Below are 17,514 nucleotides of genomic sequence, written 5' to 3'. Positions count from 1 at the left end.
CCTTGTCATATATAAATTTAAGTATTCGTAATAATAATAATTAGAAATAATTTTCTTTTAATGTAATAAATATCTTTAATAAATAGGAAATCTATTAAAGTCTCATATAGATAAGATTTGCGATCCTCAAGCAATTATTCTTAATCAAATCTTTGTAATCTTTCGAGGAAAAACGATAGACGAATTTTCGTGCGAGATTCATGTCGTTTTCTTTCAGAATGATTGCAATCGTGATAGCTCTCGATCGGTCGAGACAGAGGGTGGAAAGTAGAAACGCAGCTCTCGGGTGGGCGTTGCAAGGGTAGTTTAGTGGCGGTCGCTATGGAAACCCCGAAGAGCCGACGTTCGCTGCACCCTCGTCGTGGACCTTGAATGAGAATCGAAGGGCATGCCATAGACGAAGGTACAGCGAATTCGCGAATGTGTACTTTTTCTTAAATTCGCCATTTATGACTTGAAGAAATCTTGAAATAAAAAATAAACATTTTCTCACTTCTTACAATAAACTTCTTATACTCAAATCTTATAATACTAATTTTATAGTAGTAAAAATCTTTAGAGATTTATAAAAAGTGTGATGCGGTTCTTCAAAAATTTTATCTTATTATTATATCAGAAGAAAAGATTTTAATTCATTATTTGGATTAAAAATTATTTCAAGTAACAAGCGTTACTCCTATTATTACAGACTTAATTAGGCAGGAATAAAAAGATGTAAATTACTTTTATCCCGGATGCTAAGAAAACATTCTTACTGTTAAGGATTATACTTTTCCCTAATTTGAACGCAAATCGCCAATTTGAAAGCGAGCTCAGAACAATCACAGGCGATAAACGTGTTCCCATTTTTTATTACATCGTGCGAATACCGTAGTCCACTATTTCGCGGTACCGAAGAATCCACGGAGGTCTTTTGCCTTCTCGGAGGGATCGACGTCCCGGTCACCGACATCGAGTGCAGTAACCAAGGAGTAGGTTATCCGCGGACCTTCACCGCACGACAAGAGGTCGAAGACCCTACGGTACCTTCGTTGAATGATCGATTTATTTTAACCCTTTCGAGTTTCCTCATCGCTGTTGAGGTATTAAAAGTTTTTAATATAGAAACGAGAGAAAGAAAGAGAAAAACAGGGGCGGGGGAGGGGAAGAAAGAGATCAATCATTAGAAATAAATTAATATAAATAATGAGAAATACTTTTATCTTATATCAACTATAGTCCAAGAAATATAAAGAATATATGCAATAAAATTACAATATAAATTTTAATGTACAAAATTTCTTTTATGCTAAAATGATAAAGTATATTTTTAAAATTAGCTTTGTTAAAATTAGTTTTATTATCGATAAAATGTGAAATTATTGTAATATTATCGGGCACGAATTATAAATCATAGGCAGACTTATTGAAAAAAATCTAATTTAATTTCGTACGCGGAATTTTGCGAAATTGCATGCGAAAGTAGAAAGCAAGCAAAAGGGCGTCTCGTGCGTCCCTAGATGGGGTCTCTGTCCTTAACAGCGTAGGTCGAGGACCTTCAACGACTCGTGCAGCCTTCTATCGCTCGTCTCCTCCTTCCCCTTTCTCTGTTACCTCTCTCCCCTTTTCTCGCTTATGCTTTTTGCAACTGCCTGTCCGATCAACTGTTACCAGACTAGATGCCGACGCGAGCAATCGACGATAATTGCAAACTCGGTTTCTTAGTATGATAAATTACGAAAAGTCCATCATATCAATCGATTTCACAATTTAAACAAATTTAATCCGGATTATAAATTGTGAATACTAAAATTACTCTAACACGCACATACACATATATATGTCAGAGATCTACTGATACGAGCTTTCCATAAAATGAATGAACCAAAGATGGCCCATAATAAGAATGGCGTTGCAGCAGCGAAAGAAATCTAATGTAAATATGGCAATCGCTGATTAAGCGTCATAAAAAAATGTCGTTGCATTATATCGCTACAAAGAGTCTTAGCAATTCAAATGGTGACCACCGACCGATGCAAATTGCGACGTGCACTCGGAGCTCTATATGTATTAATGGGTCAGTGGCATCGCGCGAACCTTGTTCGAGCGTTGCACTTTTGCAGCGCTTTACCTCCCTCGCTCTTCTTATCTCCCTGCTCTCAGCATTTCTTCTATCATTGCTCATCTTTTTCTCTGTTTCTCTTTCTCTCATTGTGTATCAAGGACTTACTTGCTGATAATGTTGAAATACATATATTTTTTTTATATTTCTTAATATTTGTTTCATTTTTTTAAATTTCTCTCTCTCTCTTTCTATTAAATATAATAATCAAATATACTTTTTTTGAAGATATGAAATAAAGCATTCAGTAACAGCTATAATAATCATGCGATTTCTGCAGCAGAAATGCAGAAAAAAAATAAAGATATTTTAGTACAACTATATACTCATAAATCAAGTTGCTCATAAATCAAACTTAAAGGGGCCCAATGATTCAAGGCGTAAATAGCATTACTGTTTTACAGACTGTCTGATTCGTGACGGCGAAAAAATACTGACCTCGGTTCACTATGAAAATGTCCTCGCTAATTTATAGATTTAGCGTGAAAAAATTCGTCTTTATTGCTGCATATTCTCACGGATCATTGCAATGAATATAATACAACGGAAACAAATTTTTATGAATTTCATTTTTGTTTTTATAATATAAATATATAAATCTACTTTCTTAACATAAATTTATTATAAATTCCGAGAACATTTTTTGCTTTTAAAGATTGCATATCGAGCTAAACTTTCGTAAAGTGATCTTCGTAAAGTGAGTTAACCTAATTATTAGAAACGAAGTCGATGTAAAATCCTTTCGAATATCGAACATATCGAGTTTCTTATGATCAATAAAGATGGGAATAGAGATATGTGAAATCAGGACGGTTCGATGACGGTTACGAAGTCCGTATTGTATCCTCAAAAATAGACCTTTAACCCCTTTCATATTTCCTCTATTTTTCGAAAAAAGATAAAATGGGGAAATCTGTGAAGGGGTTTCGTTGGTTTTATCCGGGGCGGAAGTGCGAGTATTTTGATATAAGGCCCAGCTGCCGCCAAAGATTTATTTCAGGTAAATTCTTGTACCCTTTCGAATGTTGTATTTCGTAAATTCGGAAATCTTTCTCATGTATGTACGATCACGCCATACGTCGATCATCGCACAAATGCATTTTGTATTTTGAATTGAATCCTTCAACAGGATTTCGCTCAATGCACGAGAGACCTGCTATAGACCACGTTCGATAAGTAAATAAAATATAATAAGGCATGATATATAATAATATTGCACATATAATAAATTTTTATCATATTATCGAACAATTCAGCTTATCAATCATCAGTTAAGGAAAGTAACTATAACCAAACTATAGCGAATTCCATTACGAAGAGTTATATTATTCAAATTCGTCATAGATGAAACGTCGGAAAGAATTTTAGTTCTGCATCTAGGAACTTAATAACGGTTGTTACAGATGGATCTTAACACAGAGTGCACCCTGTGGATCTTTACTCATTTTCCATTGCATCTCATAAATCAAGTGTTTGGAATTTATTTTTTACATAACGTGAAAATTTTAAATTCTCATATATATTGGCCCAAACTCTTTTTTGCGGAACAGTTATAACTTTTTTTTTCTTCGACATTCATGTATATAAGTTTGCGAAATTTATTGCGCTATGATTTACTGCTGACTCGAAAGGATGTTAAAATTACGGAATTCAGAATAAATAGGTCATCTGAAAACGAGGAGAACAAGATAGATGAATAATAAATTAACTCGAGGGCAGACCGGAAGAGGAAGCGAAAAGATACAAATGTATTTAATTTTTCGTAAAGGTCGTAAAGGTTGTCGGTTAATCACTTTCTTCACCTCTTCCATTTGTGTCAAGCAGGGTGATAAATCTGATTGCCTTTTTTTTTGTCCCTACCATCATGTTTGCTATCCACGAATTATTAATCCGCTCCTAATCGCGTTATCGCACGATTGGTCCTCTGTCGGAAGGAGGTAGTTTTTTTGCGGAGGAAAAAGGTTCCGGCCGCCTACCAAAATAAAGAAGGGTAACTGACGAGGGATGATTCGCCTCCTTCTTAAGGTAACGGGGGTGGTTATGCGAGCGTAGCCAAGGTCGGGGACCGGTAAACACAATCGTTTCCTTGGTAACTATCCCTCGAGATTGTGCAACCTTGGAGGAACTCGTAGGATTTGGAAATCTTTTCTTGAGGCAGCAAACGCGAATTATACTTAAATGAGGAAATTTCGAATTAATTGTATACTGAATTGTATACTGAAAGTTTTTTTTATATTATCAAGTCATTAAATAGAATCTGAATATCAAGAAATTATGTAATTTTATAAAAGTATGTAAAAATCCGTTATTTATCGGAGTTATCTCACAAATAACTCATTATCATAATCGGTATTTCGTGTCTTCTATATATTCTTTTCTGTAATCGTTTTTCTTCCTTCCTATTTTTCATATTGCATATTTATCAATCCTCGAAGTCATATTGATGCGACGTGCCTTATTTTTTCTGTGTGTGTGTGTGTGTGTGTGTGTGTGTGTGTGAGATTTAATAAAATCGGACGTGATGAAAAATTGACGTCTTTAGCCGATAGATTCCGTTTTTATCTCATATATATTTTTTACATTATATACATAATGCTCTCATAAATTATTTGGAATAATAATTAAAAGTGAAAAATACGTAACACATACAGTTACTAAAATACAAATACATTCAATTACATTAATGTTTTTTTTTTACATTATATGTGTATCACAATTAATAAACATTATGTAAATAATGTTAATACATCTACATTTCTCTCTCGCTCTTTCTCTCTTTCTCTTTTTCTCAACGTTAGATATTGCTCAATATGTGAACATGACTTCTCGATCACCCTGTACACAGATAAAGCGAAGTGAGAACGTAAGAAGAACCGGGTTCGTTTACCCATAGTTATCGCAACAGGACTCTTTCGGACATAATCGCGTTCTTGTCTCGTGCAATTCTTTTTGCACGCCTCGACATGCAACGTTCAACTTGACAACAAAAGCAAAAGCGATCGTAGCTAATATCATTCATCGAATAATTTTAATCCAACTCTCGGCTTTTATATTTACTTTAAATCATGGGAAAAATAAAGTACTGCATAAATCTGAAAAAATATTAATATTAATATAAATATTAATAATATTAACTTTGTAACATTAACATATTTCTGTAAGTTTTTTAATATTACAATATACATGTGATTTCAAATATATCTTCGATAAATAATATTTTTCGTAAATCAAAATAGAGACAAAAATGAGAATGTATTCATTAATTTGTCCGAAGCCGTATGATTCAGGAAGCAAAGTTTTCACTTATCAGCATATAATCCTCTGCTTGCGGAATATTTTGTTGAAATCCGAGCGCGTTATTCGAACGAATGGAAAGTTCGGAAACAAGAGCCGAAAACAAAGATACTCGGGCCGCTCGAAAGCGGAGCCCTTCAGCCGGCAGACAGGCCGCGTTCCCTTCGAAAGGGTTCGGCGATGATCGGGATGCAAGGAAGGAAGGAAGAAAGAGAGCGAGCGCGAGGAAGAACCGGGAGGAGAAAGGAGAGGTGGTGAGGGCGAGGGAGGGAGAAAGAGGGAAACAGGGCACAGACGTGGAAGCGGACGAAGAGAGGAGGAAATAGTCGTCGAGAGACAGGGAGAAGAGAGAGAAGTCGGGTCCGTGACCGAGCAGGATCAATGCACGACGCGGACCTTGAGAGTCCCTCCACCCTTCGCCCACTCTTCCTCGTCCCCCTCCTGTCTAACTCTCACCCAGCGATTCCGCCACCTTTCTCCCCGCGCTCGTTGTTTGCAGCCCTTGCACAAGCAGCGCGACGACGACGACGACGACGACGACGACGACGATGATGACGACAATGACGACGATGACGACGACGACGAGAGCGAGACTAGCCTGAGGATGGGCGGAGGAAAGGGAAAGACAAGCCCCTGAGAGAGAAGAGACGTGTAGATTGCATCGTGCACAGCACAGCTCTGTCAGCCACACCGACAACGCTGACCGCACTAACACATTGCCATTCGTCGCTGATATGCAGGCCGATGCACCGCCATGGACCCATGCACGGCGGCCAATGCTCTTTGAGATCTGCCGAGGCACTAAAAATTGCATTATTAATCCTTAACTGATATAATATGGACCTCCTATACGATCTTATGCCCAATTAGTTACTGAAATCGCAGCTGGTCGAGAGATCGGCTTCTTTCGTCTTCTCATCATGTCTCTATAAGAATGTCTCTTCCTTATATACTTTTCTAATATCCGATTAATGAATTTTTTTTAGCTGATGCTTCTAGTTTGTATATATTGTAGAACAGAAATAGATATAAATGTAACCAATCTTTCGTAAAGTATTATTCCAGGATAATCCTATTTTTCGAGATACATATGCGCATAGACTAGGAAGTTACATCAGGGCAGCTGCATTCTGTTGCACTAGGTTAACCCTTTAACCCTTTTCAAAATTGTTGACCAATTCTACGTATTCTACGGTCCCCTATAGAGGATATTTACGTAAATTTTCGCCAGAATGACGGAATATCTTTCATGCATAAATTCGGCAGCTGGACCGACATTCGACGCAAGCGCTAAGATTGAATCTCTATTGAGAGATTTACATCTGTTCGAACCCTTTTCTAATTGTAAGTCAGGTAAAAGTTTGACAAGTTCTAAACTGACAATCGTTTCGCAAATATCTGCCGATGACTGAAGGACATCAGCTGCTCCGGAAATGATGATGCAATTATATATGTGCTAGATATATCTTATATAGGAGATACCTTGTATATGCTAAATATGTGGTTATTTAAATTTAAACTTCGTTATATATAAAGTTTACAATTTAATAAAATTATTAATGCGTTATTTTTTATAAGGTGTGCGGGCACAAAACACACATGTATCTTTTCTTATAAAAGTCAATATATGTCCTCCTTGCAAAATAATAATATATGTATGCAAATTCGTTGTATAAAATCGATTACGTGAATATCGATATGAGAATCTTACGCATATATGTAAATTCCTAGCTCATGGAAAAATAAATGTGTGGCAATAAATAAAATGATAAAAAATGCATAATGGAACAAAGTAATTTCTTTTTTTTATATAATTTTTTTATATAATTTCTATTTAATTGAAATGCAGTTGTATTTTTTATGCAATCCGATATTTTTCCATATCTTTTTCTTTCTTTTTCATTATATTACGTAATTCTAAAATTATTTTTAAGTGTTCAAGAATAAAGAGATATTTTTTTTTAAATAATATAAAAGAAATATAATTAATTTAATATTTATAGTTTGAGAAATCTGATTTAATACAATAGCACACTTTGCATCTATAAAGGGTGAAAATGTAAGAAAGTATTAAAATACTTTACCGTAATAAATTAACCGTCAGTTTTCTAGATCTGTAGCTGCTAATACAACGTCAAACATTCTCTCGTTCCCACGCCACTCATGTTTACACTACGAGAATTTGACACCAGACATTCAGAAATACCAAAAAGCGTGAGACTTATATGAAAAAGGCACAAATTTTATAATTTAATTTTGTCAAATGACTATAAGTCAAAAAAAAAAAAATAAAATTAACGCGTGGAAGAGTCAATTCACCTTTTAACAATATGACCTGATTCGCAATTTATCTCTCATTTCTAGTCATAGCAATCCTTTCATGTTCGGTATTTTAGAAGATTGTAGGTATTCAACAAAATTTCTCTATAACCCTTCCGTTGGCTCACAAATAGATTTATGCAACTCATGCACAAGACACCAGTCCGACTGTGGGGATGCGTTTACGGATGCATCTGCTGGGATCGGTAAGATGAGAATGCGACACGCGCAGTGTAACGCGAAACCCTTTTTACACGAGCGATTTTACGTAACAGATGTAACGACGTAACCACGTGGCTGATCTCCCACTTTCATTTGAAAATACCGGAAGAGGACAAAGATTCAACGTAAAACGTTTGATAGCATGGAAATATCAAGTTATGTATGTTCTATATTTACAAAGGAGAAATAAAAATTTTAGTTTAGAATAATAAAAATATACGTAATAATAACATATAGCATAATAAAAATATACATAAATATAAATAATTATTTATTACAATAATTCATTAAGTAATAATTAATCTCAAGTTTTTAAAAACTAAATTAATATGTTAATTAAAAGATTAAGAATTTTAATACGATTAATTTCTTTTATATTGTACATCAAAAATTTATTAAATTTGTAAATTGCATTGACTGATAGTAAAAGCTATATCCTCGCGAAATGAATTTTTTCTTCTTTCGAAACCTTGAAGAAATGTATGGATATATTTTAGAGAGCTTAGAGAAATCAATCGTCATTTTTCGGAATTCTTGCCTCGATTGAATATCAATTATTACAATATAAAAAAATTTCCATTAGAAAATATCTATTGTCGTTAACATTCCTTTCATCTTATTTTTACAAAATAGATCGTTTTCAAGCGAGCAAAAAATCTAGAAAAAAATGGTGCGATGCATAATCTTGATATTTCCATATAAGAAAAATATGAAAAATATGTATAACATACTTTTAACTACACAACGATTAGAAAATGCACTCATCATACTTAAATTTATTATATAATAGAAAAACATAATTATTATAGTAATAATTTTAAAAATATCGTATATCAGTTATACAATTCTACAGCTACTTTTCTTACAGTTTCTTAGTCGACGTGCACGCTAGGGGCTCTTAGTTACTTCGCGAGCGTATTTGTGAGACGAGTTAACGCGAAAAGCGGCAGCGCACGTCGAGTGCATTGCACCCCCGTCCGTCCCGACGGGGGTTGGATCGATCGCGGGCGTTGGCGCCGAGGTCACCGGCTCGCCTTGCTCGGAGTAATGACCCTCACCCAGTGCAGTGCAATGGCATCGGCGAACGGCACCTTTCCTGGGAAATCGCGGGGGTGGTTGTCGTAGACGTGGGTGCCTCTACGTCGTCGACGCTATGCGATCGCCTCGTCTCGAATGCGGCGACGCGGCAAGGAAGGGGTAAAAACGCGGTTATCGGCGCTGCGGGGGTGGTACTTCCACCCTCTCCACTCCCTACACCGCCACTGATGTTGATGAATCCCCAGCGCAGGATCGCTGGGACCTTAAACTTGGGGGAGGGAGAGGGGGAGGTCGATCATCGAACTCAACCTTCGCAGTGACCGCGATCGCGACACGTTTTTGCTTGCTTTTGCGCGAGAATGTCCAGATGAAACCGTTGCTTTCAGGCTAGAAACTTGAAGATTTTAATTAATTATAAACTTTCCGCTCACTAAATACATTGAAATACTTCAGACTTTACAATTAAATAAATTCTGTAATTATTATATTGAACAGTTTTTAAAAAAATTGTATTAAAATTGAAATATCATGATTATGTATGACATTCTACAATTTATACACGTATATTAGGGTCTCGAAGCAATAATCATACAACTCAAAGGACTTGAGATAGATTGAACAAAATTTCCCTTTGATTCTTTTCTATGTAACGGATAAGAAAACGTCAAAGCTATTATCGTGAAGCGATAATGACTAAAATGACATGTGTAAAGTCACCCTCTCGAGTCTCACCGGAAGTTTGCCATCGCAACAGAGAGTCTCAGTTACTTGGGAGTCGTACAATCACCTCCCTCGCTCACTTTTCGCGGAAATGCGACTTCGCATAATGCGAATCGAAAAGAGGAAGGGGGAACGTTGATGCGGTATCACATGCAATAGTGACCGCAAGGGAGAATGACTAGGTCATTCCACCCTGTTTTCTACCATCTAGCGATCGAGGGTCATTGCGAGACAGCGAACCTTTCGAATGGCCACTATCGCCAATGTCCTGTCACTTTCGATCCACTTTTATAGAGGAAATACTAACATAATAGCATCAAGGAACACAATTGAAGAACAATTCGCATGATATCGGATCAATACAAGAATAATATGCTGTTCTTTTTCGAAAAATATATTTTTATCCTATTTTCAATTATTTTCTCTATCTTCAATTAAATAGGATGAAATTATTTGAATGAAATTAAATAAAATTGAATTGTAAAGTTTTGTAAACCTTTGGACGTTTGGACGTTTGGACTCAAGTTTTATCTCATATATACCTTAATTTTGAATCAGAAAGATAAACTTTGAATTTCTTTAGAATTTTAAACGATATAATAAGCTTCTTATGTAATTCTTTAGATAATTATAAATTATAATTCATTGGAAATATATCGAAAAATTAAATAAAAATTAATTTCTCTTTGTTAGCAGGGAGATTTTCGTATGATATGTTTACAATAAATTTATATTTTTTTATTACGATTATCGATTATTATTCCTGAAATATGCTATAAAAGCTGAACATTATAAACTACAAATCGTGAATCGAATTGATTGATATGTTACATGACAATAAAATTCTACATTTAAATTACTTATAAGATTTTATTATGATTTTGGAATAAATTATAATTAGGTGCATATTACACACAAACTTTTTATTCAAAACTAAAGACGATAGAGCAAAAAACTGTCAAATGTCTGGTTTCATTATACAACGATAAGATATTGCGATAAAAAGTAAAAAATATTATATCGCTTTATAATCGTAATCAAACGAAAAATGCAATCGCTCAAATCTACTTAAACTTTCGAGCTGTTATCGGAGCAACAGGAAAATTTGACTTGAAATAAGACATCTGTAAACATGATATTTGATAAATTTTGATGGAAAAGCTGTGAGAGGGCAAATGTACTTTATGATAAAAAAATGTATAACGGTTTTTATTAAATAAGTAAATTTGATTCAGCAACAAAATTCCTTTTAATATTACTTTAAATAATTATTTAATTATAAACTTTGTACAAAGAAGCAATGTCTCGATATTTATCAGAAAATAAATTTGTAAGGTCGACTGCATAACGTTTGTCTCTAAGCTATTTCCGTGCATAAGGCAATAAATGGACGCATCGTACTGAATTGTATCGTAATGTTTTTCTTTTATTATGAAATATATATATCTGACAGGAAGAAAGTTTAACTTATCATTTTCAAGGAAAGATACGTTTTTTTCTTAAAAAGCCCTATGTTTGAGAGACCTTTAGATCTCAGATCTAAACTGTATTTGCCCTTCTTATCATAGCGCATACCAAACGCGGGCACTTGATGCACACATGTTGCGCGCGCGTGAGACACGCACACGCGTACGCACAGACAGACCTTGGCTGAAGGGTGTCTGCGTCCATGATACACGTTGCGGGATGCGACGTGATGCACACCCTTTGATATTAATGTCTCTAACGCTCGATTAGATTCTATTGGTTTTTACGTAACGCACTTTGTTATTATAATACATTACTGAATGCTAATTTTATTATCATATAATACTGGATTATCGAAGGCAATTTTTTAAAAATTATGTGGTTAATTGCTTTATGTTATGTGCTTTATTATCGACCAAAATTTGTTATTCTATCGAAAATAGTGTTGCTATAATCGAATAAAATAAAATTTACTTTTTAAAAATAATAGATAAAAGGGCAGGCATAATTAAAAGGTTTTTAATGTTGAAAATTAAAAGAATTCGAGAAGACTTAATATTTATCAAAAGAAATATTCAGAGAAAATTCCCTTGCTCTCATTAGCAAGTTAAAATGTATGATGACACACCGAATCGTCACGTCACTGAGCCTTGGCCTCCAGTTAGGAGATAATACACAACGTCGATAAGATGTAGACTATTTTAAAATATAACGACTTGACCCACTCGAGATCAACAACGGAATCGTTTGCATTCTCTCGTCTACCTGAAAGTCCTCTCCTAATCGCGTTCGGTCTACAATATAATTGTCCTTATATAGGATATTTCTAACATTCGGACATACACGTTGTAGTAAAAATTTATTTAGATTATTTATTTTCATTCAGATCACGCATAAATTATTCAAGTCTAATTCTATAACTTTTAATGATGATCCAAATAAAATATAAGATATATAAATTTTAATTTTTTTAATTTTGTAAGGTGACGCTTTTCGGCAAAGTATCTCTTCGTTCTCATCATCGTTTTAACAATCAGTTTAAATTTCTTGTTGTCATTACGATAACGCGTAGCCTTGTTCAAGATCTTCCAATGTATTTTTACAATTGCGCGACATCGTCGCCGATTTATTTGTCTTTCATCGATTTATCGGCGACGAGAAACAATGAAGATTGTATATTATGAATCGACGACAAATTTACAAAACTCACGCACTCATGCGTGGTCACGTAACGCGTTAATTAACTTTCTAAAAGCGCGAAATTGAAGGCGTGAATGCAATTCTTCGATAAACTGGGACCAATAAATTTGAATTTTTTAATTTCTAATCGGCCTTCGATTTTTCTGAATATAGAAAATAGTTTATTTCTTAAGAGGAAATTGCCTTATCCTTGTACCTAGACCTCCAATTTGTCGATCGCTCTAGCATGCAGCTTGTGTAATTTCCACGCGGTTGGTTCCGATTATGTCTCTGCGTATAAGATAAGATTGTTGATTCGCTGCACAATGCGTGTCGGCGGTCTTTCGGAATACTTTTCGATATTTCTCACGGTCAAGGTCGCGCTCTGCGTCACCGACGAATTTATATTTAGAAAGACGATTTAAAGAGCCGACTCTCTCTTTCTTTCGTATTAACATAGATCGTAGACGTCGCGGCCGCCCGGCTGTCCTCGAACTTTACCGAATTCCAATCCTCGTAGATGCGCGATTTTTTTTTTCGCGAGCAAAGTCAATCGCTGACAGCGAGACACGAAACATAAAAGAAAAATATGCGCGTCATAATCCTTTCACCACAGACAGCCTTGATCATTTGCCACCTCATTTACGAGGACAGACCGACCGTGTTCCGGGATTAAATTATCATGCAGGAAAATGATTGCTTGTTTCGACGTATAAATATTTTTCGGGCGTCTCAATTTAACATAATCTCCTTCTCGTCAATGTCATCTCTTCTCTTTAATTTCTTTCTCGCTCCATGTCCGATTGCGTTCAACAGACAACAGTGCTTAGCGGAACTTATCGTTAATGAACCTTACCAACGTAAACACACAGTCGTATCATCTGGAATATAAAACAGTTCTGCGAAGTCTGAGAGAGCGGTGATTCGCGCCAAAGAATTCTCCGGCTACATCCGACCAGTCGACGCCTCGAAATTTATGGCCATCGTTGCACCGCGGTATGCAAATTTTGTCCGGATCTCCCACAAGTTGGTCGTTTTTTAAACCGCTTTTTATGGCCCGATGATCTCTACTTGTGCCACGAAACAGTACATAAGCCGCGCTTGCGTAAGCCGTTGCTCGTAAACCGAATGTGAATGTACTCGTGAAATGTGTATCAATGTGTGTCAATGTGAGTCTCGATGAACGGTGAAAGTCACCGTGTATCGGTTTTACGAGAGCGCACGTTTCATCATTTATACAAAATGTCTTATAATAATTGTCTTTTCCTCATCGCAAATTTAAAAAATGCTACCATTTTTAAATCTCTCGAACAACTTTCCAACAATATCTACATATTTTTCTCTCTTTTAAAAAGTGAAAAGTCGGAGAAGCATACAATAATGTTACATCTTCGAGACGCAAAGACTCTGCTAAAAATAATTTTTACAGGAGAACTTAAACATAGAAGCGGAAAAACGATTTTTAGAGCTCGTGTGGATATTTTGGATCTTTGTGTATCTAGATGCACGCCACAGAATACAAGTAAGAAAAAAAAAGTAAACAGGCTCCTCACCGAGATCGGGAATAGAACTGGTGGGTTCCTCGTGATGGCCCTTGCTCTCGTTGGAGGTCCTCGCTCTGGGAGGCGGCGGTGGCGGCGGTGGTCTCATGCTGGAAGTCGAGCTGACTACGACTGTGGCGGGTGGCGGCGGAGGTGGACCGCCGTTTCTTCCGTGATTAGCGCGTATCTGGGACTGCGGTGACATCAGCACTGTTTCGCCCCGCGCGTGCCCCTGGGGCGGGCGGGGGCACCAGCCATGCAGCACCCTTATGGCGCTGCGTACTTCCGCCTGCAATTCGGCGGTCCTATCTCTAGCCGTGTGAGCCACCTTCGTTACGGGGAACCCGCGCTATCGCGGGTTACACGAGAATCACGCGAAAGATAACACTCTCGTAGGCCGACTCGTGCTTGCGTCCACTTCACTCACGTAACACGTATAAATACATGTATAATGCACTAGAGTCACGTTACGAATACACTTTGATCAGTCATCGAGTCTTATAAAAGCATTCCGCTCCAATCTCTTTTCAAGCGATGGCGAATTTGATAAACAGTTAGGATAAATTACGCTCCGTCATCGGTGCACTCTTTCACCGTAAATCCAACGGTCACACTTCCAAGGTTCCACTTTGGAGAACGCTAATGAGCTAATCACTTTTTGTCACGAATGCATCTCTTTCTCGCTGCTCAAGTCCGTCGAGTGACAGTTCAATCCGGAGAACACCGCGAGTCATACTTTCCGCGGCGAATCAGCTTCGCTCTATCTCCAGATCCATCAGCTACAAATTGGACTCGGAGAACGTTTTCAGCCGCTTTCGCTCGCGAATGCAATCCGTCATCATTTTCTCGATCGACCGAATATCCGATAGAATCACGCAGGGTCGTCCCTCTCGCGCGCACTCCCGGCGGGTTGATTCAAGTGTCACGGTCAATGTCTCACGGTGGCGCGTGACAGGTGTCCGCGGGAAATCGTCGCTCGCGATACCGATCACGGAGTCGTGCGCGAAAGGAGCGCGCGAATTAGCGGGACGCGAGGAGCGAGCGCGCGCTTCGCAGCCTTTCGATCGTGTGAATGAACGTTTCTTAGGAGAGTTGGCCGAAAACAACAGTCCTCTCGGCACACGCGTCGTCCCTCGCGAGTCAGCGCCGACCTTCCCTTCTCTCCTACCACCCAAGCACCCACCACTTTCTCGCTCCCTCCCGGCGCGTCACTCTGCCCCACTCACGGTCAGTCTCCCCGTGTCTCTCACCCTCGTGCGCGCTGGAGCGAGAGAGACCGAACCGCCTCTGCGTCTACGCTCTATCGCCGGCACAAAGGCGAGCGGCAACCCTCCTCCCCCTCCCTCTCTCCCTCTCGTCGCGAGAGCCACGCCGAGATCACGCTGTCAAAACAAGACGCCTGGCGTCTAGGTCGCCCTCGACGACGACGGAAATGTTCTCACGTGGTCGGCTCGCTTCAGACGTCGTCTGCGCGCGCGTGCTACCCGCTCGCCGGATAGCGGTACCGGATGCGGAAAATCCGCGTGCGGCCGCGCAAACTGGCGTACGTAGCGGTGGTTAACGTATACGTGATCGCTGATGCACAACTCTCGGACGGCGACGAGCCGACGACGCCGAGAACCGTCATCGGCGCCGGCGAAAGTGAGAGTGTGCCGGTCGCGGCGGATTCAGTGGTGCATAAGCACGGCGGGCGCCGCCGTCATCTCGCTCCCTCTCGCGTCGCCAGGCCGTTCCCTCCCTCTCTCCCGATCCGGGCTCTCTTCTCTCTCTCGCGCTCACCCTCGTCCTCGTTCTCTCTCTCCCGTCCCTACGGGCAGCCTACAGCCGCCGGCGAGCAGAAGCGTGCACGCTCTCGACCTATAGCGTCCGATGTGCCGGCGCGCTATCCGCGCGTATATAAAGCGGCTGCTCGCGCGATACGACCCCACACACCGAACCACGCGACACATGGTCACCCTCCGACTTCGCCCTTCGCTCCTCGCTCGCCCTCCTCTCTTCCTTCCGTGGCTTTCGTACGCGTGAAAGACGCGACCCCCGGATACAACCTCTTGCCATTGAATTCGCGCGCGAAACAATGCGTCTTGTATAGAACTCTAATATTTCATTATCGGAATTAAATCGCGAGACTAATGGAAATAGGTGTCGATTGCTTTAAATGAGATGATAAATGTGAGCAATTGTGCAAGATGCGCGAAATGAATGACTGATTTTTTGGAGAGTGTCCTTCAAGTTTCACGTTTAGATTGACGCCACTTCCGTCACGCTTCGCTCGTGACATTAAGAAGGGATTCTTTCGACGCTGCATCGACAAAGGGCCGAGTTGCGCGTTAATCCGCCCCTGCGTCAGCGATAGGCAGGGGTGGTTCGGTGCGCGCCGCGGTTGCGCGTCTGCTATCACATGGCCTTGTCCTTGAATGAGGCTTGTGAACCCGACTGCCGCTTTTATCGATCAGCCCCCGCATCCCGCTTCGACGCACTCGCTATAAGCATCCATCTATCTCGGTGCAATGGCGTATCTAGCAAAGGACGCTCCCAAGATCATTAGCGATTACTTTGGTCCTTACGTGTCTTAATATCCCGATAATTTAAATTTTTTATTTATATCGCACGTTTAATTAGCTGAAATGCAGATGCGTGATTCTTAGCTTACGGAAATATTTGTATGATTTGGGATAAGTAAAATTAAATATAATTCAAAGACTTTTAACAATGGCTAAGGACCGATGCTAAAAAAATTTCCAGGAGACATAATAAGTATCCAATGAATAGCATACACGGAATATTTAACCAGAGACAACAAGAGCCAGACATAAGCCGAAATAATAAAATTTGCATACATTCGTGTATGTCGATATGTATGTAGATCGTAGAGCGTATTTTAGGGTTAAAACGAGATCCGCTTTTTAACCACCGCAAAACTTCACATAAAAGATTCACACTGAAACTGAGCATGCTTCGAAGGAGCCACTAAAGGGTTAAACGTACCTAATGTCTGATTCCACTTTTCGTCACTGTGAACTAAACCGGACATGCATCGTGCAACGACATCCGTCGTGTCTCTCTATTCTTAGGACGAGCCGTAATTTCTAAGACGAGTCCCCCTCGAGTCGCGCCGCAGAAGAATGGAACATAATAAGTATAATGGTGTGAGCATTAAATCCTTCTGAATTTCGACCGAGAATCCCTCTAGAATTTCACCGGACGTTCTAGGACACTCCCGACGAAGGTCAAGGCCTCTCTGGACAAGGATCGGCGAAAATCCTACTATCCCTACATGTCGCTCTGTCAGTGACACGACTCATCCAACTTGCAACTCCTTGCAAGGAACAAGCGGATGTGAATGCGACGCGAGGTAACGTGTGCATCGCGAAAGGGAACAAGCTCTCTAATTTTATCGATCGACCATGACAGGCATTTATCCACAATCGTATGCGATTTAAATAAATTCGACAGCGCCCCGAACCGATTTAAAGAGACAAGTCGATGAAGGAATTTCAATGAAATTGAAAATAATAGAAACACAATTAAAAATCGTCCCAGACAATGCGCGCGCGTCCAGACACTTGCCTTAAATCAATCGTCGTTGTGTGTAGCTATAGCTGTAAATTCCGGTCAACAAAGGGGGAGCTCTTT

The 17,514-nt window shown here is 39.0% G+C and overlaps 1 protein-coding gene across 1 annotated transcript in view; it reads right to left on the bottom strand.

Annotated features, from left to right (window-relative positions):
• LOC105253476 (nuclear hormone receptor E75) overlaps nucleotides 1-15,491 on the bottom strand; it is an 89,670-nt gene extending 74,179 nt beyond the window's left edge. Inside the window, exon 1 of the mRNA XM_011261546.3 lies at nucleotides 13,894-15,491. Coding sequence (XP_011259848.2) covers nucleotides 13,894-14,086 — 193 coding nt within the window. The 5' untranslated portion in view covers nucleotides 14,087-15,491. The remainder of the gene's footprint in view (nucleotides 1-13,893) is intronic.
• Nucleotides 15,492-17,514: the final 2,023 nt, after the last annotated feature.

The sequence above is a fragment of the Camponotus floridanus genome, unplaced genomic scaffold (assembly GCF_003227725.1).
Source record: "Camponotus floridanus strain SB8 unplaced genomic scaffold, Cflo_v7.5 scaffold49, whole genome shotgun sequence".
Lineage (NCBI taxonomy): Eukaryota > Metazoa > Arthropoda > Insecta > Hymenoptera > Formicidae > Camponotus > Camponotus floridanus.
The sequence above is the reverse complement of the archived record's forward strand: the minus strand, read 5'-3'. Positions and strand labels throughout refer to the sequence as shown.